Below are 21,205 nucleotides of genomic sequence, written 5' to 3'. Positions count from 1 at the left end.
GGGTGTTCAATGAACCTTGTTATATGTAATGGTACTCAGATTATTATTATCATCATCAATATTATTAGTAATAGGAGGGGCTTGAATGTTACATAGAGATCCAGATTCTGACTCCAAGAATGTATGATGCTGTCCCATACATTTCAGAGCCTTAGTTGCTTATTCTGTAAAATGGACTTAATAGTAACTATTCCAGAGGTAGGTAGGATGACACGGACTGAGCATATAAACCCTTTGTGAGTGTCTGGCACAGAGAAGTGTTCAACAAACACTAAAGATGATCACTGTTGTTTTTATTATTTTAAAATCTGTTCTCATATCAGGCCACCCTACCGGAAGCCAGCTCTCTTCAATCTCTACACTGTCTCTTGGTTTTTTGTACATCCTCACCTTGTGTCATCTCCCCATCTCTCCTCAGTTCAAGCCTTCCTCCTCCAGGAAGCCTTCCTGACTGCTTTGACCTTCAACGTTTCCCCTTTCCAGAACTGTTCGGGTCGGATCAATTAGCACACTCTGGGCACCTGGCTAAATGCCATTCTTTGATCTCCACTCTCTACCTTCCTAACTGGACCTTTTCGCCTCTCGAGAACGTGGTCTGCGTGTTGGGTGGTGTCTGTACCACCCACGGGGCCTTGTCTGGACTGTGCACACAGTAACCTTCATGAGGGCATCATGAACGAGGGACTGCCCAGCTGCCCAGCTTGTCTCCAGTCTTACTCACCTGATTCTTTCCAGGAACTCCTGGGAAAACGCCATCCAAGTACAGGACCCCAAGATTGTAGGACGCATCTGGGTTCCCCATTTCTTCTGCTTTTAACCAGTACTTTGCCGCTTTGACATAATTTTTCTTGAATTTGTGGTAATACCATCCCAGACCATTGACTGCCTGATGCAATCCCTGGATTTTAGAACAACAAGAAAGAATTGTTATTGTTTTTTAATGAAACCTAAAGAGAATCAATTGTTGTGAGAGCATTCTGATTGAGTCTAAACAAAATCTCCCCAGTCTCTTTTTTGGGCAGATGGCATGAAAGAGAAGCTGAGTGCTAGAACACACGAGCCCGATTCAGAGTCTTCCCAGGTGGGTTCCACGCGGCTGCCGCTGGGATTCCTGCCTTCCAGCTCGGCAGCGACGCTGGCCCCGAATCATCACTCGGCTCCTCTGGGCTCTGACACGACGCCCTTGTCTGCAAAAGCCTCTTATTGTCCTGCAGTATCAACGCTGCCCTTGACATCCATGCGCGCTCGGCTGCGCCAGGCGGCTGCAACCTGCCCTGGTGGGGACGGTTTCCAGGTGACCGGTCTGCCCATCTGTTGATGACTGTCCTGCACACCCACAAACCCGCTGAAGGAGAAGGAAGCGGCTGCGACAGCCTACTTGCAGTCACAGGTGCTTTGTGACTGCTTAGCGTCCCAGTTCAGGGCTGAGGCAGAAGGGGAGGGGGGGGGAAGAGGGAGGAGGGTTTCAGAACTGAGTCTGAACCGGGGCTGGTACCAGGGAAGGGCTGGTTTGTGACTCTAGCCTCCAGCCTCCTTGTTCTTGCTGAGTTTCACTCTCAGGTGGCCTCTGCTCTCCCCAGGGCTCCCGCCTGCTTCCACGGGCAGCCTCCGGCCTGCTGATTGAAGGCTCAGGTGCCTGCAGCGGTGTGTGTGCAAACCTGGGCCTACGGCGCTCATTCCTCCCTTCCTGCCAGACCCATGAGACCGTGAACAAGCAGGGGGGAAAGGCGTGCGGGCAGAGTGCCCTCGCATCTGCGAGACTTGTTAAGTGAGAGCCAAATCTCTTTCACCTCCCTTTTCACAAGCAAAGACCGGGTGTCCCTTAACGGTAGATGCTAAGGTCCTAGCCTGCAGCCTTTCCCGCCTCCATGGCTCCCAAAGGCTACACCTCCTGGTCCTCATGTGGAATCCGGGGGCCAAGAAGACCAAGAGAAAGAAGTGAACAAAGCCCATCAAATGGGAGCTCCATGAGGGCAAGGGCCTTCGCGCTATGTTCCAGGCACCTACATTAGTGCTTGGCACAGAGTCAGTGCTCAGTCAAGTATCCGACCGGTGAACCAAAGCCACCCTCGGGATGCAGATGCTCAACACAATGGAACCCAGACCTGACACCCTGAGGATCCAGAGTGGGTTCAGGTTTGTGGGCCCCCAGACAGCTGACGCTCGGCAAAGAGTCCGTGCCGTGGATCCACTCATTTCTTCGTGAGCCTCGCACAGTTCCGGGGGCGAGGCAGGCTCCCGGTGGGTCTTGCAGAACTTGTGCATTCCAATGACGTAATAGACCAGGCCGTGGTATGAAGAGGCAGGAGCCGGCTCTGAGCAGACCCCCGACGGGCACACCCACACGGCTTCGCAGTGCTTTCCTCCAGAGGCCACAGGCTCATTCACGGCCATCACCCCAATGTCCGCAGAACTCCTCTAGGAATTGTATTTGGACCCCATGCAGGAACCCCGCAAGAAATCTTGTTTTCTTTTTTAAAATATTTTTGTTGATTTCAGAGAAGCTGAGAGGGAGCGAGAACTAGAAACATCAATGATGAGAGAGAACCATTGATTGGCTGCCTCCTATACGCCCCCTACTGGGGATCAAGCCTGCAATCTAGGCATGTGCCCTTGACAGGAATCGAACCCGGGACCCGTCAGTCCGCAGGCCGACGCTCTATCCAGGTAGGGCTTGTTTTGTTTCTTACACATCCCTTGTTCCGGACATTTACTGCTCAGTCAACAGGTTTACCTCCAAGTGACTTTTGGCTAATTCCAAAATATCAAACTATGTGCAGCCTGCACTACAGTGTCTGGCGCAGAGGAGGGGCTGAGCAACTCCCTGCAGAGGGAATGAGTGCGTCTCACTCACCACTTTTAAGGATGTGACTACTCCAGGCCATAAAACGGCAATTCCCTCAAGGCTTGTCTAAGCCCGGCTAAAAATACACCCAAAATAGAGCACGTCAGATACCAGAGCTCCGCCAGAACGGCCACAGAGATGCAAATTTCACACCTGCCAGGAAAGACGGCCCCCCCCCCCTCCCCCCACCCCCCAGCCCGGCCCCAGTTTAGGGCGCTCTGAAACTAGTGCCTCCTGTGACCAGCGTTCAGCTGCTTTTCCATTTCTGCGCTGTGATTTGTGCTGGGGTCAGGAGCTGCTGTGCACTCCGGGGGGTTCCTTGCTCCTGGGTCCGACGCCCTCTTGCCACCACACAGGTGGAGGAGAGCCTCATGGCTTGCTCACTCCAGGCCCTCACTTACAGAAACAGAGAAACTTGGGGCTCCCGACAGGAAGGAAGTGAGGAAGAGCAGGAGTCTGTGAGAGGCAAACACGAGTGGCCTTGGGGATGGAGAAGCAGTCAAGAGCCAGAAGGGCTATCAAGGGCCTGGTAAGGCTGTAACATTACAGTGGTTTCTACAAGTCTATTTATTTGCAAATCTACATGCATGTGCATGAGTATACATGTGTGGGTGGGCACGCATTGGGCATATGTTTCCATGCAGTGATATGTATGCACGTGTGTGTGTGTGTGTGTGTGTGTGTGTGTGTCCTCAATAAGGGACATTCTAACCCCTATTCTGTAGTGCTATATCACAAGTAGCAGGCTTGGTGACAACACTGAAGAGTAAATAGTGACAAAAGCAAAATAATTCCTAAACCTAGCCCTAACCTTGATAAACAGCCCCATTATTCAAGCAAGTGGGCATTGGCCATGACAGGGTTAACCTTCAAAGGAATTAGGCTTTTGGTTTTCCTAATTCAATGGCATTTATATCCATTCACTTTCAAGGAGCCCCTGCTGCTTGTTATGGGCAGCCTTGATTATAATTTTAGCCTTCAAACAAAATTGGCCTGAATTCTATTGACTGAAGGTGAATTCCGCTTTTGAATGTTGCTGTCCCCATTGTAGTGGGTTTCTGTATGTGTGTGGCTCAAAAATGACTAATGTTGCAATGCTAGTGATCCCTCCCTCCCCACCTCATTTCTACCTTGGGGCTTTGTGGGGAGACGCTGGCCTTTTATTCTCTCCAATGGGTGTGTCTGGTGCGAATGTTTTCCTCTGACAATATGCAAAAGTGTTACCTTGGAAGCTGCTTTCTTCATCAGCTCCAAGGCGAGCCGTCTGTTCTTTTTTACTCCTTGACCCTAAACAATGATAAACAGCAAAGATTACTAAGAAAAGAAACTCAGCTTGCACTCAAAAATATCACACAGATACGTTGGTGTTTCATACAAAACACTTAAAAAAATAAAACCCAAGCCTTCTTAATTATAAATCTAATCTTAAAGATTTCTACAAGCAGTGCTGTACATCATCATCATCATCATCATCATTTTGCTTCTATCTATGGAGCAGAGGCAACATCCTCTGCTTCCCAGCTCAGCATCCATACAAAAGCCCCCATTTATCATCGAGTGACAGGCATGTCTGTCAACCCACAGGTGCTGTTGGGAGAAGCCGGGAATGAGGTTGAATGAGTTTGGTCATCCTGGATGTGTTTCTCTGGGGATTATCTAATCTGCAGCCAGACAAAGCACTTGATCTGTGTCCAACAGGAAAGAGTTATTAGGCTGTCATCTGCAGCCCCCGGGGTCCTCAGCGGAGTCCCCAGGGTGGGACATGTGGCTTCAGAACCAGCTTGAGAACTTCTCTGAAGGAGTAAGGACCCTTGGAATTGGCTGTGTCAAACACTGACAGAAACGAACAAGGTTCTTCCAGTAAAATCAAGTTTTCCCAGCAGAGGTGTTTGGTATACTATAGAGAGAAATGGCTTTGAGGTTCTTGTTACAAGAGAGGACCTCCACGGGACGGTGCTGAGCTGTCTGCAGGACCACGTGGGGAAATGGTGGGTCTGAGAATGAGACGAGGTGGGGGCAGGGGAAGGTTCCCGTAGGTCTCTCTTGACATGGCTCTGACAAGGAGGATGGCAGGCAAAGAGAGCAAACTCACTCAGTCTGTTATGGACACCCCTCCCCCTACACATGCCCCTCAGAGTGGTTGATGGGGTCACACCCTATAATAAAAGGGTAATATGCAAATCAACCGAACAGCAGAACAACCATCGTTATGTTGCGCACTGACCACCAGGGGGGAGATGCTCAATGCAGGAGCTGCCCCTTGATGGTCAGTGAACTCCCACAGGGGGAGCGCTGCTCAGGCAGAAGCCGGGCTCATGGCTGGCGAGCGCAGCGGCGGTGGCAGGAGCCTCTCCCACCTCTGCAGCAGTTGGACATCCACCGAGGGCTCTTGGACTGCAAGAGAGCAGACCTCCCTCCCCCAGTGCACATATTTCATGCTCCAGGCCTCTAGTCCTACCTAATGAAAGAGTAATATGCAAATTGACCCTAACTCCGCTACACCCACAAGCCACACCCACCAGCCACGCCCACCAGCCAATCAGGAGCAAATATACAAATAAACCCAACCAAGATGGCTACAGCCACAGAGAGCAGGAGGGAGGCTTGGGTTTCCCCGGTAACAAAGGAAGCCAAGCTTTCCACCTGTCATTGCTGGCCTAAGCCTCCACTCAAGGCTACAAAGATTCAATTATAGAAGGTAAACAAATCCAAACAGAAATGGAGGCAGCCACGGAGCTGGAAAGAGCAGGAGGCAAAGGTTGCCACCGGCAATGGAGGAAGCAAAGCTTCTGCAGCCCTGGCTGGCCCAGGCTTCCGCTTAAGGCTACAAAGTTTCAATTATAGAAGATACATTAATCCCAACAGAAATGGCTGTGGCCACAGAGCGAGCAGGAGGCTTGGCTCTGCTACAGGCTACAAAGTTTCAATTGTAGAAGGTAAATATATCCCAGATACCAGGGCCTCTGCTTGGGTCGCCAGGGGGCGTAGCCGGCCTGGAAACCACCACAGGCCCCTCGCTTAGGCCGCCCCACGCCTCAAGGGAACCCCCACCCTGATCCGGGACACCCTTCAGGGCAAACCAGCTGGCCCCCACCCGTGCACCAGGCCTCTATCCTATCTAATAAAAGAGTAATATGCAGATTGACCATCACTCCAACACACAAGATGGCTGCCCACATGTGGTCAAAGATTCTGCCCCTATGTAAACACAAGATGGCCACCACAAGATGGCCAGCAGGGGAGGGCAGTTGGGAGGCACCAGGCCTGCAGGGGAGAGCAGCTTGGGGGACCAGGCCTGCAGGGGAGGGCAGTTGGGAGGGACCAAGCCTGCAGGGGATGGCAGTTATGGGTGACCAGGCCTGCAGGGGAGGGCAGTTAGGGGTGACCAGGCCTGAAGGGGAGGGCAGTTGGGGGCAAACAGGCTGGCAATGGAACAGTTAGGCATCAATCAGGCTGGCAGGGGAGTGGTTAGGGGTGATCAGGCTGGCAGGTGGAAGTGGTTAGGGGCAATCAGGAAGGCAGGCAGGCAAGCAGTTGGGAGCCAGCAGTCCTGGATTGTGAGAGCGATGTCTGACTGCCCGTTTAGGCCCGATCCCAGTGGGGATCGGGCCTAAACGGGCAGTCGGACATCCCTTGAGGGGTCCCAGATTGGAGAGGATGCAGGCTGGGCTGAGGGACACCCCCCCTCCCCAGTGCACAAATTCCATGCACCGGGCCTCTAGTATAATATAAGGTGAGCAGGTTTTGCAAAGAATCCCACTTTTAACTCTAATTAAACACTTAGCTCTATGGTAAAGGAGACAGCACTAGTAAGCATTCCTGTGTTAATTAACGAGGGTCAAGCACTGTCCCATCATCTTTAACCCTCACAGCAACCCCGCCAAGGTGCGGCTGTCATTCTCATCTGAGAGATCTGCCCAGAGTCACACAGTGAGAGAGACGTAGAAGCAGGATTCGAACTCAGGCTGGCGGGCTCCAGAGCCCAAGCTTAGAATCCCCACACCATATTTCCCCCTGTTTCAGTTCTGTGCTGAGAAAGTATAACGATTCATAACCTCCTTGCAGGACACAGAAAACACGCAGACTATGTTTGTCTCTGTTATTTCTCAAGACCCAAAATAAAACTGTGAATCCAGCTGCAGGTTAAATTATACACACCACGTTTCTATTAGACTTTAACTTACCTATTTAGTAAAACCGATGAGCTGAAGCAAAGTGGAAGATGAAAATATTTTTCAGAAGTGCACCATTACTTCATTTAATTAAAGAGGGAGAGGAGGGGGAAGGAGACATGAGGCTACTTGGAATAACTGGAGATGCCAATGGCACAACCTTTCTTTACTTCTGGGAAAGCAACAGAATCACAGAATGTTGAAGCCAAAGTTGATCTTTTCCATCTTCTTTATTTTGAAGAAATAAAACTGGGGCTCAGAGAGGCTGACTTATCTGAAAACTCATGGTTAGATCTGCAACTAGAACTCAGGTACTCTGATTCCTAGGTATGGGATTTTCCAGTATACTTGTTACTTAATCAGAAATGGGATAATGTCATGCACAACGACTACTCATTATACTGAAATCTGAGTAGTATTGGAAGGAGCTGTGTAAAGTGTAAAGTCCTGGTACATAGTAAGTGCCCAATAATATTCACCGAATAAATTCATTGAGGGCAGTTACGCAGTGAAAGTCAAAGCACCATCTTCACGTGGATGCAAAGTGGGATGGACTTGGCTGTTGTGGGCAAACCACAGCCACCAGCATGGCGCCATCCTTGAATACAATTAGCCAGATACCCTCACAATACAGTAAGTGCACGTTACTGCTCTTCCCATTTGGAAAGCGCATCTTCTGAATGGGGCTTTTCACATGGAATACACTTAAAGAGACCTTCTGGCCAGAGTTAAAAATTTTCCTGTAATTGCTGATCAAGGGCATTCCTCGTCCCACTTAGGAATAACTCAGTTAAAATGCAGGAGAATAAAAAAAAGCTTTAAGGGTTGGGATTAGGCCCCGGAGAAACATTGCCACCTGCAGAGTAATTTATTTATGTGTCTGCCTCTCCCTGTAGATTTCGAGTTCCTGGTGGGCAGAATTAAGGTCTGAGTCGTGCACTCTGGGCAGTGGCCAGCTCCAGCTCTGCTGGACAAGTGCCTCTCCTCCATGCCGGTCTCTCCTGCCTTCCCCACCCGTGCATGAGCCCCCGGAGGTCAGGAACATGGCTCATGCATCCATATGTCCCTCCACCCAGCACAGAGCCTGGCATTTCGTCAGCCCCGAATGAGTGTTTATTGAACAAATACACGAATGTATTGGCATATGGCTAAGAGTCAAATCATTTCTATGTTGATCTGACAACTGGAAAGAGAAAGTCCAGGCTATAAATTTGGAAACCATAACAACCAGTACTAGGTTTTAAAGCTTTGGAAGGTTAGGCACGTAGAACAGTCCTGGTTGTTAATCAGCGAGTGGCCACAGCTGTGGTTCTGGAGGTGGGCCTGGCCGCATGAATCCACGCCTTTGTTTGAAGACACTTGCTATCTGGGGGGCAGCTGCTTCCTTTGGGCATGGGCACAGGGTCTAAGGGTTTCCTTACCGGACCAACAGCTTTTCACGTTGCCCAGATTGGCGAGCTGATGTCTCTGTGTCTGGGGGGAAGAGCACAGACGCTGGAGGCAGATTGCCTGGGTCCCAGTCCCAGGTCTGAAATGTACCAGTTGTGCGACCTTGGGCGAGTGACAAAGCCTTTCTGTGCCCCTGTTACCATATACATGAGCCGCAATAATAATACACCACAGTGCCTACCTCGCCAGGTTGCTGTGAGGATTAAACGCGTTCCCACATGTAAATCAGGTAATAAATGCTCCATCACTGTGAACTATTATTGTTTTGTGTAAAACACACAGTGTTTTATGGTTCTCAAGGCCCATTCATCATATTATTTAATCCAGTGTTGTCCCATGAGACCAGGTAAGTTTAAGGACACAGGAGAAGAGGGACCTGAACTCCATCCTGTGTCCTGGGCTAATGCTCTTCCCACGTGTCCCCCTCTTCTCCTCGGGCTTAAAACCAAGATCTTCGTTTGATCAACAGGACTGCTGGGATGCCGCCCAAACACACACTCTATGCTGCAATTTAATGACAACACCGCCTGCCGGCAAAATTGCAGCACCTTGGGGGCTGGCGGCCACATTCCAATCCATAAAACACGGGGTGTCTCCTCCAGAATGCCACAGCTCTGGCAAAAGCAAAGAGAATCCAGGTGCCAAACCTGAGACGAATGACTAAAAACGAGGCCAGGGTACTGCCCTTTCGGCAAATACCCCTCTCCATTAGGAGTGGCAGAAGCGTACACTAAGTGTCCTCAGTTCTGGACTCCGTCTGACGCATGCCTACAGGCAATGGCTCCAGAAGTCTGATGAGAATGGCACAACTTCAGCACAAAATGAGTGATTCTTACCTTGAATAACACAATGGCGTAGTCGTATATTAAAGCGGGGTCCTCAGTCTCCAGGGCACCCCTGGCGTACCACTCGATCGCCGCTTCAGGATTCTTGGCCACGCCTTGCTGCCCCCAGAACAACATCTGGGCCAAGCGTTGCTGCAAGACAAGAGCAACTTAGAATAATGACTTTCCTGCGTGATGCTCAACATAAGGTTTTGAAAGGTGGGAGGTCAAAGCTGGCTTGAAATGTTTTCCTATTGAGAACCAAGAATGAGGTAGACACCTGTTATCTTCCAAAAGGGGTGTGGGGGTGTGGGGGGAGAGAGCCCTAAAGGTGGACTTGTGTCAATGCAAGTCCTTGACACACGTTGGAAATGCTGCGTCTGAGTGTGCGTGTGTGCTTGTGTGTACGTCCAAGTGCATGAACGAATCAATGGCACCCAGGGCCCAAGCACATTGTCTCCTCTCCTCCAGAGCCCCCTTCTAGAGGTACTGCCCGCCCTCTTGGCCCAGTGAACAGCGCCGAGGCCTCTGTACATCCCTATCAGTTAGGGTGTCTTTCTATGGCATCCATCTCCTCCTAGCCCAGCATTTGTCCACAAGCCTGGCTTCACAATTATACTCAAGACTGGGAGCCCTCTGGGGGATAGAAAGCCCAAGATGTGATTTGTCTGCCCTTGTCCCCTCAGCTTCCACCCAGCAGAACTCATAGGAACCACTCCACAAAGTGAAGGAAGGAAGGAAGGAAGAAGGAAGGAAGGAAGGAAGGAAGGAAGGAAGGAAGGAAGGAAGGAAGGAAGGAAGGAAGGAAGAAGTGTCCATTGCTGGGAAAGTTCACGCAGGCTCTAAAGCACCCGGAAGTGGCCCTCGCAGGGGCCCTTCCAGAACCATGCACTGGAACTCCTTCCTGCACCAGAAAGCGTGCAGGCTGGGGACAGATGCCCGCGAATGGAGCCAGCAGCAACGTCTGTTAATTCTGGCCCCATGTGGGCCCCTGACTGTCTTGCCTTCTTTCTGCTTCTTTTCTCATCTCCTTCTTTTCCCTTCTCCTCCCCCATCCACTCTCCGCCAAATACAACTTCCAGTGAAGTTCCTCCTGAAAGGCTAGGAGGACTTCTACAGAGGGTGGGAGACCCGTTACTAGTGTCTGACATGTGTGCTTGTCGATGTGTTTGTTCTCTGCTGTTTCCTTTCTCTTTCCATTCCTGGTCTTCTGGCCTCGCAGACCCAGAGGCGGTTCTCGACACTGTGCTCATCAGGAGCATGAAGCCAAAGCTAAATCCTCCGGGAAGGGGGCCCCACCCTCCCGGTGCAATCCACTTTAGCAGGCTCCCATCCGGGGCTCAGCTTCATAGTGAAATCAAGGCAGAAAGGCAGGTAGGGGCCATTCTCCAGCCCCCTGCCCTTCCTAGTACCTCTTAAAAGTCCAACCAGAGACAAGACATGTTCAAGAGACAAGACATGTTCAAGACATATTCAAGAGACAGAGTCGATCTTTTTGGCACATGGTTTTCTATTATTCTAGCTGAGTTCATGGCCTTGTTTTTTTAAAAATATTTTTATTGATTTTAGAGAGGAAGGGAGAGGGATAGAGAAATAGAAACATCAATGATGAGAATCATTGATCAGCTGCCTCCTGCTCGCCACCTACTGGGGATTGAGCCCGCAACCCAGGCATGTGCCCTTGGCCAGAATCGAACCTGGGACCCTTCAGTCCGCAGGCCGACGCTCTATCCACTGAGCCAAACGCTAGGGCATCATGGCCTTCTTGATGTCCATCTACGCTCTCCTGCACTCCAAGATGCTTCTTTTTGTTTCTGTCTCATGCACGGGAGTGTCCACTGGTGGTCTTTAGGACTGGCCATAAACACGGTGGCGCTGTCCCTGTCTGTGTTCAGGGCAGGACTACACGACAGGCCTCCTGGAGTCAAGAGTGACCCAGTGACTTGCTTTGGCCAATGAAATGTGAGGAGTGGCTTGTGCCACTTTCTGAGAAGAGGCCAGCGTTGTTTTAAGCCACTGTGGCTGGGGTGTTCTGTTACCATGGCATAACCTGGTCTGTCACCGCTGAGAATTTCAGGACAGTGGGCCACATCCTTACCTGAGCCGCCGCGTTGCCTCGGATAGCTTCGTGCTTCAGCCACATGAAGACGTCCCCATCTTCTTTGGTTTGTACCTTGAGTATTTCATCATCTTTGAGTCTAATTGTTTCAACATATGCCTAGAAAGGGAGAGAGGAAGAAGGCAAGGAAGGATGGGAGGCCGGGAGGGAGGGAGAGAAGAAGGAAAGGAAGAGAAGGAGACAGGAAACATCTAAATGATATGGGCATGCACAAGATGGGACATCATTCTTCAACCAGGCATTGCTCAAGGAAAACTCTACGAATAATTGATAAGTGAGGGTTGTCCACTATTTATGTCATCAGCTCAAGTTCTTTCTAAACAAATGCATCACAGCCAATGTATCTAAATGAGGATTTTTGTTCCTATGGAAGCTTTTGCCTTGGGAGGACACAATTTATTCCACTTCCACTTCTGACGCTTAAGCGTATGTATTCAGCAGTCTGCTCTTGTGCCTCCGATCTCAGAGCCAGATTAACGTAGCATCGAAAAAGGTAAATCAATATTTTCTAAGAATAACCTTATTTTTTTTATCCCAAAGTGTTATTATCCTGCATGACTAATCCTTTTTATTTAGCAGGCTCAGCTTCAGATATCTTTGGGCTATTTCCAAAAATTCAATCCACCTCGCAAAGAAGAGAGAGGGCAGGTTAGCTCTGAGGATGCACAGGGATGCGCTGGAGACCAACCCGCAGGGAAAGTTTACAAAAGGTTTGAATTTGTGAACAGCCTCCCAGGTCTCTAATTCCCCTGGAGAAAATAAGATTCATTTTTGAAGTATAAATTTTGGCTGTTTATCAAAAAAACCGGTCCCGTTGTTTCTCGGCTTCCCCTTAGGCATAATGAATCTATCGGCAGTACCGCGAGGAGTCCTGGCCAGGGCTTCCCAGGCCAGTGCAGCCACAGGCAGAGGGTGGGAAAATTGGATCTGGGTGAGCTCGGGAAGGAAGCCTCAGAGAACAAGGAGATGATTTCCCTTCTGGCCTCTCTGTTGGTTAGTTTTAAAAAGTACTTATGCCCTAGCTGGGCTGACTCAGTGGATAGCGTGTGGATCCAAGGACTAAAGAGTCCCAGGTTCGATTCCGGTCAAGGGCACATACCTAGGTTGCAGGCTCCATCCCTGGCCCTGGCCGGGGCATGTGTGGGAGGCAGCCAATCAATGTGTCTGATTCACATTGATGTTTCTCTCCTCTGTCTCTCCCCCTCCCTTCCACTCTCTCTAAAAATCAATGGAAAAATATCCTCGGGTGATGATTAACAAAAAAGCAAAAACAAATAAAAAGTACTTAGATTCACAAACTCGCCCACAACCCCATTCCTGAGAAGGTCTTTCAGCTGCCTTCTCCACTGTCACCATGTGGAGTCAGAGGTCCCTCAGGCACTGGGGCACTGAGACTTGGGGAAGAGACAGAGGACTCAGAACCCAGCAGGTATTAATTCCTGCCAAATGTCTAACTCGGGAGGCCACCATGCATAGGGCAACAGTGAGAATAATGATGCTCACGGCCTCTTATTGAAACCAACTGTGTGCTGGATGTTTAACAACTGTTTTTTTCGTGTTTTTTTGTTTTTTTTTTTCATTTAGTCCTCACAACAGGGCTGTGACCCAAATAACACTGTCCTCAATTTATACACAAAGCAAAAAACCGAGGTGCAGAAGGTGAACCCAAGGTCCCATTGTAGAGCTGGCCCTGGAAGCCAGGTTGGCTTGAGTCTGAAGGCAGGGCTCAGATCAGCTCCCTCATGAAGTCCTCTACCAGCAGTAAGAGGTCCTGGAATCCTGCCTGGGCACGAGCCACTTTCTTGTGTTAACTCTTCGCCAGCTGTCTGGCCAACGAGCGGGTGCTTCAGCTTAAACTCCGGGACACAGTCGTCTGAGACAAGCCTATGACCTCCTGAGACAAGCCTATGACCTCCTGAACTTGCGCAGCTCCAACAATGGAATTCTCACCTAGAAGTATTTTGGCCGACTAGAGAATTTGGATTTTGAGTTGCTTTTCTTCTTCTCCTCCTTCACTTGTTCAAAGGGGGAGAGAAAGAGAAGGGAGAGAGGAGGGCGGAGAGAGAGAAAGGAGAAAATGAGGTAGGGATATAAAGAAGGGAGAGAAGGAAATGAAGGGAAGAAAAAAGGAAGAGAAGAAAAGAGAGGGAGGGAAACAGTGGGGGACAGGGGAGAGGAGAGGGAGAGAGAAAGGGACAGAGAAAAGAGGATGGAAGGAAAACCCGCCAACTTTGCAGCTGGGCACGAAGGCCCTCAGCAGCGCCCCTTCCCATCACCTGTGTTCTCTGGGGGTGTGAAATGTGAGGGTGCAGCCAGGACTCCGGGGAACTCAGTGTAGAGCCATTTCAGGGCTTCCACTTAAACCAGCGACCTCCACTAACCTCCTCCGGGGCCTGTAGGAGCCCCCATTGTGCACCTGCCCGTGTGTGTGTGTGTGTGTGTGTGTGTGTGTGTGTGTGTGTGTTAAAATCAGCTATCATGGTTGGCTGGCTCCCAATAGGGTATGTGTGTGTGTGTTCTTTGTTGAAATGTAACATTTTGGGATTTTAAAGTAAGAATGAGGGAATATTGTCAGTAACTATGGAGAGACAAGAAAGCAAGTACCCAAGATTCCCCAAACAGGAAGTGCCGCATACTAAGCGGTGTTGAACGCAAGAGAGGCAGAGTTGACAGCCACTGCTCTGGGTCCTGGCCGTCAACAATGAACACCGGTCGCATCACAAAGCACCAGAGTCAACAAGAAATTATAGTCCCTTTGTGTTCATCACTGGACTGGACGCTGTGCACCCCCAGCCTCTCCATCATCCGATCGGTAAACACTGAGCGCCAACTGTATGTCAAGCACAGGGCTGGGCACTGGGGCCACTGATGTGAGTTGACAAGGTGCCTGCCTCGGAGCTCACAGTCTACTGGGGAAGCCAGGGCTATGACCACGTACCCAACACTCACCATAAGAGCCATGGCAGGGAGGTGCCTGGTTCCAAGGCCCATAGCAAAGGGAAGGTCAGGAGGAGGAGGTGAAGTTTGAGCCTTGTGTTCAAGTAGGAGGGGAGTCAGCAGGCGGGGAAAGGCTGGTGGGCATGGAGAAAGGACCCCAAGCAGAGGAGACCCAGCAAGGCCAGGAAATGTGGCCAAAAACTTAGTTTCTCCTGGGTGGGCAGGCCGGGTGGGGATGGCTGAGAGCTGAGGCTGGGGCAGCAGAGAGAAATCAGGCAAGGAGTGTCTCCTACGTGATGAGCTGGACCTAGTGCTCTGGGTCAGTACTTCTCAACACTGGCTGCACATTAGGGTCATCGGAGGAGCTTTTACACATCCACATACACACATATATATACACTGAGTGGCCAGATTATTATGACCACCTGACGTTTATAGGCAAATTAGCCGTACACTGCATCGTATGGGATATGGAAGACGAAGGCCTGTTCGAACACCTTTGCTGTCTGCAGTTACCAAGATAAAACATCTCCAATTCACACAGGAACACAAGGATTGGACAGTCGAGTATTGGAAAAAAGTCATGTGGTCCGAAGAATCACGTTTCCAGTTGCATCATGCAGATGGCAGAGTGAGAATTACGCAGAAACAGCATGAAAGCATGTACCCCACATGCATGAGTACAACCCTTCAAGCTGGTGGGGGCAGTGTTATGGTTTGGGGCATGTTTTCCTGGCATGATTTGGGCCCTTTAATTCATATGGAACAACATCTGAATAACACAACATACCTAAGTATCGTTGCTGATCAAGTTCATCCTATCATGTTGATGGCGTATCCCAATGGAGATAGCTTCTTCCAACAAGACAATGCGCCATGCCACGGTGCTCGTATTGTGCAGGAGTGGTTTCAAGAACATGAGGGAGACTGTACCTTGCTTAGGTGGCCCCCACCATCACCAGATCTCAATCCAATTGAGCATTTATGGGACGAAGTTAAAAGAGCCATCAGGCAGCTGGTTCCACAACCATCAAATCTCACAGAACTGGAGAGTGCTATTCATCAGGCATGGTGTCAGATTCCTCACATCACCTTTCAACATCTCGTGGAGTCAATGCCAAGAAGAATCACCGCAGTATTGAAGGCAAAAGGTGACCCAACGAAGTACTGATGGGGTGGTCATAGTAATCTGGCCACTCAGTGTAAATGCATGTTATACGTCTGGGCCCCCCTCACTTCTGTAAGATTATGGGGTGGAGCCTGTGTAGATGTGTTCTTTAAGCCACCAGGTAATTGTGATGCGTAGCCAGGTTTCAAACCTCCACGGTCGACAGCCCACGTTGGCCTCCGTAAGAATGGGAAGAGCATGGGAAGGGACAAGACCGGTGACAGTTGGGAGGTGTATTAGTTTGCTAGGGCTGCCGTGACAAAATAACCCAGGCTGGGTGCTTCAAACCACACACATTTATTTCCTCAGTTCTGGAGGCCAGAAGTCCGAGATGTTAGCAGATTCATTTTCTCCTGAAGCTTCTCTCCTTAGCATGCAGATGGCCACCTTCTCACCGGGTCCTCACAGGGTCACTCCTCTGCCTGTTTTGTCTGCATCCTCATCTCCTTTTCTTGTAAGGACACCGTCCTACTGGATTAGGGCCCACCTAATGACTCCACTGTGACTCAATTGCCTCTTTAAAGGCCCTATTTCCAAGAACAGTCACAGTCTGAGGTACTGGGGGCCAGGGCTTCAACATATGAATTTGGGGAGAGGGCACATAATTCAGCCCGTACAGGAGGCTGTCACAGAGGCTCAGAGGACAGACGATGAAGGACAAATGGAGGCTGTAGGCTGTGGCAGCAGGGATGGAAATGGGAAGAGACAGACTGGCATGAAAGCTGTTGTGGACTGTAATTGATCAGATGATGGGGGGATCAAAGACGACACGCCAGTCGCTAGCATGGGAAATGGTGCCACCGGTTAAGGTGTTTGTGAGGAAACGAGGGGAGGAGATGCTGGGCTGCCTTTTCGGTGAAGACTGCAGAGCGGGGCTTAAGAAATAGCTCAGATGGAGAGGAAGGTTTGAGCGTCATCAGCATATGGAGGACTTGAAAGCAGGGTGTGGATGAGCTGAGACCCCTGCTCACTGGCAGGCGTAGAGAGAGGAGGCTGTGGACCAAAATCTGGTGGAAAAGCTAGTACTGAGAGACTGAGAGGAACACATCTGTGATTAAGCCACAAAAACAAACAAAACCCGAGAGCATCTTCTTTCTCTGCAATCGAAGCAGAGCCCCATGAAACCGTAAAGAAGTGACGTGAAGTGAGAGTCCTCATAAAGGAGATGAAGTGATGGGAACCGCGAGGTACATAAAAGAGACAATGACACAAGAATCAAGAAAAGAATTTCTGACGGATCCTCGGCTTGTTAATTAGAGGTCTGGCCTCCCAGATCTCCTCCTCTGTTACGTGCTGCTGCCGAGCTAATAGATTTCTCGACAAAAGGACATTTACATCAACGTATGACACCTGCTTAGATTCTCAAGCAGCCATTAATTACACATTCTTAAGAAAATGAGCTATGATGCAACTCTTCTAACTGTGTAATTCGTATCTGGCATTCTTAATCAGACGACTTTTCAGCTGCAAGATGGATCATTTCTATTCATCTTCGCTGGTTCTGACCAATTAAACATTTTCTTTCATAATCATAACGTTTCATGTGTCAAATCTTCAAAAGGAGAAGATCTTGTTAGCAACATACCATTTCCCGTTGCTAATTTATGCTGAATTAGGATTCTTAAAAGTATATTATACATATAGGGCATCATTAACATATCCAGGCTTAGTAGAACAATGGCAATATTATTTCGTGGCTTGATTTTGTATGAAATGTTTTTTCAGTAGAATTAAAAGCAAAACTTTATCAATTAAATTAATTCCTGTCAAATGGCGATCAAATTTTGCCCTTGGCTCATATGCACTGAGAGAATACATACGATGATGATAAGAATGTGTAAGTTCATTGCAAAGAAATCACTTTCTAAAGGAATTCGATGTCTACACCAACAGCCTTTTGGTGTTTTATAGCCTGACTCATGTTTAATGTGCACCGACGGCATGTATCTTCGAGTCATTTATTTCATAACTGCACAGCGGTCACTGTGGATTTCTTTTCCGGAAACCATCCATTCCCCATCATCAAAGCACACGGTTTCTGCACTGTGGGTTCCTGAGGGCACAGTGAGGGGTCTGGTTCCCAATTAGCTGCTCAGCCTGATTCCACGACCCTGCCCTAGCCAGGCCCATTCCCTTGGCTCACAGAGCATAAGCAGGGAAAATCAGGAGCTTATGGCCTAGAGCAGTGGTCGGCAAACTCACTAGTCAACAGAGCCAAATATCAACAGTACAACGATTGAAATTTCTTTTGAGAGCCAAATTTTTTAAACTTAAACTTCTTCTAACACCACTTCTTCAAAATAGACTCGCCCAGGCAGTGGTATTTTGTGGAAGAGCCACACTCAAGGGGCCAAAGAGCCGCATGTGGCTCGCGAGCCTCAGTTTGCTGACCACGGGCCTAGATCAAGGCCAAATGCGGCAACGCAGCTTACATACTATCTGCGGCTGCATAACCCCAGGCACCCCTGTCATTTATATATTGTCTTTGGCATAGTTGAGTAGTTGCAACAGACACTATATAGGCAAAACCTAAAATATTTACTAACTGTCCCTTTACAGAGAAACATTGCTGACGCCTGGTACAGACTACTCGTGCTTCCTCTCGACCATCTCCAGTGCTAGACCATTAAAACATCTTAAATCCTTTCTGGAGAAAGAGGGTATATGCACTAAGTGGCCAGATTATTATGATCTCTGAACGCATAGTAATCTGGCCACTCAGTGTATATCCTATATAATAAAAGGCTAATATGCAAATTGTCCCCTCAACCAGGAGTTCGACCGGCAGGCAGGCCGGCCAACCGCCCATGTCCCCTCCCCCTGGCCAGGCTGGCTGGACCCCACCCTTGCACGAATTCATGCACCGGGTCTCTAATACACACACACACACACACACACACACACACACACACACACACACACTGAGTGGCCAGATTATTATGCGTTCAGAGATCACAATAATCTGGCCACTCAGTGTATATAAAACACATTCCAAGAAGCTAACTGCATCAGGGTCTACTCCCACCGGATACAAATCTCTGTCATCTGGAGACAGCCTCCCTTTTGTTCTTACACTGTCTCCTTTCCTCATACCCTTTTATTTGCTGCCACCCATTCAAGTCTGGAAACAACCATTGGTTGGTCTAACATAACACATTACACTCTGTGAGTTGATATGAGCCATTGATAGCTTTGCCCAAAGAGTCAAAAAGATTTGGGAGCCTCCAAAGTCAGGGGCTGGAGTTCGTGCGAGCGTCACATGCTGTCAGTCACGTGGGAGCACTGGGCCAGCAAGGCTACACAATGGGGATAGACGCTTCTCAAGGCACCCAGCAGGGGGAGCAAAGCTAGGGACGGAGCTTGCTTCCTTATGTCATAGACCCTTCTTGCTCATTACCTACTGATAGGAGCCCTTGGTTTACTATCTCCCCCTTTCCATTTGACAAAATGTCCCCTAACATCTTTGGACCTACCATGTCACATGGTCTTGGAACAAAGTCAAGACACCTATATTTGTGGAACACATTTTCTTGCAAAATCAAAATTTGTTCAGGGCCAGATCTACCCTTTGTGTACGAGTCTTCCCATTCACGAAAAGCTTTGCATAGACACATGGAGGATTGGTCCTACACTCAGCCTGAGAGCACAGACAGAAAACAGGAAGTGGAGAATGCAAGAAAGTTTTTCTCTCCATGCAGTGACGCTCATCCGCAGGAGGCCAGCGGAGGTAGACAGCCACAGGTGCAGGCACCTTATGAAAATTCGGGAAGCCCTGGTAGGCAGGGCCACGGCCACTTCCTCCCATTTGTCTTTCGTACCTGATCTCCTTGTAGCGTGTGCTGGTCCAGGGGTGTCTTGGTGGCAATGTTGCTGTAGTAGGCGTAGGACAGCTCCCAGTCCAGGGGGTAGTCGTCAATACCCTGGAAGTGTTTGTACCCAAGGTTCATTGAAGACAGCCTCTCACTGCCCTGGCCTCCAACCAAGCTATACAACATGCCCTGTTAGGAGGAAATGGACAGTGTTCAGAAGGTTAGAGATAAGGGTCTTAAAATCCAACCACTGAAAGGTCATGGGGCCCGTCCTTATATGATCCGAGTCATTCCAAAGCACGTTAACAGGCCCTAAAAATCTCTTTAGAGAAGGCACAGCCTCGTTCTCATGGCTTACAGATTCCCAGATATCACGCCTTCTAAATGTCTAATAGCTTAAAATTCCTTGATTTTTTGCCCTTCTTCAATGAAAAACGGGGCTTTCCCTGCCTTCTCTCCCAGTATCTCTGTGTATCCGCCGATTGCTTTAAGGGTCCCTGGTCTGCTTCAGCTACATCATCTATGGCCAGGTGATCTGAAGACTGGGCCATGTCCCAACCCCATGCTCTCAGAATGTCAGTGTTAGGGTCTTTTGAGATCAACTGATGGAACAACCTCATTTCATAGTTGAGGAAATAGAGGCCCAGAGAGGTGAAGTCATTTGTCTATGGCCAACCAGCCAGCCACTTTGAGACAGAGACAGGGCTAGAATCTTCTAGACTATTCCAACTTTGTGGGGATTGCCTCAGGGACTCAGGAAAGCATGCCATCCCTCACGAGCTTCTACAAGCCAGAGACAGGCTCAAAGGCGTCACCGAAAAACAAAACAAAAAACGGAGCCACTTGGGCATGTCTAAGCAGTATGACTCTCCAAACCCATGACGAACAAATCCAGAAAAAAGGTGACGGGGACCGTTCAGCAGCACTTAACACAAACGTGATTCCAAATGTTACGCAAGTGGCATGACACATCTGGATCCAGAACCAAAAATGAAACCGGCTGGGATAGCTTCTATTTTAAAGGCTGGATGTGTCAATACTTGGTTTCTAGGTCTAAATGACTTCACTTAGCTAAGAAGTCATGGGGTAATGGTCCCACAGCCAGAGCAGTTACAAGAATTGGGTAAGAGGCGCCTGTTCGTGAAGGGCTGAGATTCTGGTAAGCCCTGCCCAAACTGTTCCTTAGCATGGACCAGTCACATCCCAGAGCCTAGGAAGGGATACTGAAAGCCAGAGCTTGTATTGAGCCCAGCCCTAGGATATTGATCTTTTCTTTAAAAAAAAAATATTTCTATTGATTTCAGAGAGGAAGGGGAGAGAGAGAGATAGAAACATCAATGATGAGAAAGAATCATTGATTGGCTGCCTCCTGCATGACCCCCATTGGGGATCAAGCCTGCAACCCGGGCATGTGCCCTGATGGGGAATCAAACTGTGACCTACTGGTTCATAGGTTGACACTCAACCACTGAGCCACACCAGCTGGGCTAGGATGTTCATCTTGATGTAAAGATTCTAAAGGAGACCTGGGAGCATGCACCTGTCCAGGTCCACCGGGGGCGTGAGAGCATTACTCTGCAAATATAACGTGGGTGATGGATATTCCTGGAGCCCATGAAATACTCTACCTGCAGCCGATCCCGGGGTACATTTAATCCAGTTTCATAAAAGACTGCGAGGTAGTAGGATGCTTTATGATACCCGCAGCAGCTGGAATCCATCAGGAGGGGGACCACGGAACTAATTTGGTGAAGACCATCAACACTGGAGAGTCTCTTTGCAGCCTTCTCAAATATCATCCCGCCGATCTCCAACACGGACTCATGTTGGTGCGTTGGCACTGTAAGTCACACAATTCACAGCCCACACAATTAATTACCAT

The 21,205-nt window shown here is 49.2% G+C and overlaps 1 protein-coding gene across 1 annotated transcript in view; it reads right to left on the bottom strand.

Moving 5' to 3' along the window:
* Positions 1 to 21,205, bottom strand: part of SEL1L3 (SEL1L family member 3) — a 109,552-nt gene that overhangs the window by 31,394 nt on the left and 56,953 nt on the right. The window contains exons 10-15 of the mRNA XM_054724015.1: positions 20,952 to 21,163; positions 19,333 to 19,512; positions 11,389 to 11,508; positions 9,303 to 9,443; positions 4,070 to 4,132; positions 722 to 898 (exon numbers count right to left, since the gene is read on the bottom strand). Of these exons, the coding sequence (XP_054579990.1) occupies positions 722 to 898; positions 4,070 to 4,132; positions 9,303 to 9,443; positions 11,389 to 11,508; positions 19,333 to 19,512; positions 20,952 to 21,163 (893 nt within the window). The remainder of the gene's footprint in view (positions 1 to 721; positions 899 to 4,069; positions 4,133 to 9,302; positions 9,444 to 11,388; positions 11,509 to 19,332; positions 19,513 to 20,951; positions 21,164 to 21,205) is intronic.

Source organism: Eptesicus fuscus, chromosome 2 (assembly GCF_027574615.1).
Source record: "Eptesicus fuscus isolate TK198812 chromosome 2, DD_ASM_mEF_20220401, whole genome shotgun sequence".
Classification (NCBI taxonomy): Eukaryota; Metazoa; Chordata; class Mammalia; order Chiroptera; family Vespertilionidae; genus Eptesicus; species Eptesicus fuscus.
The sequence above is the reverse complement of the archived record's forward strand: the minus strand, read 5'-3'. Positions and strand labels throughout refer to the sequence as shown.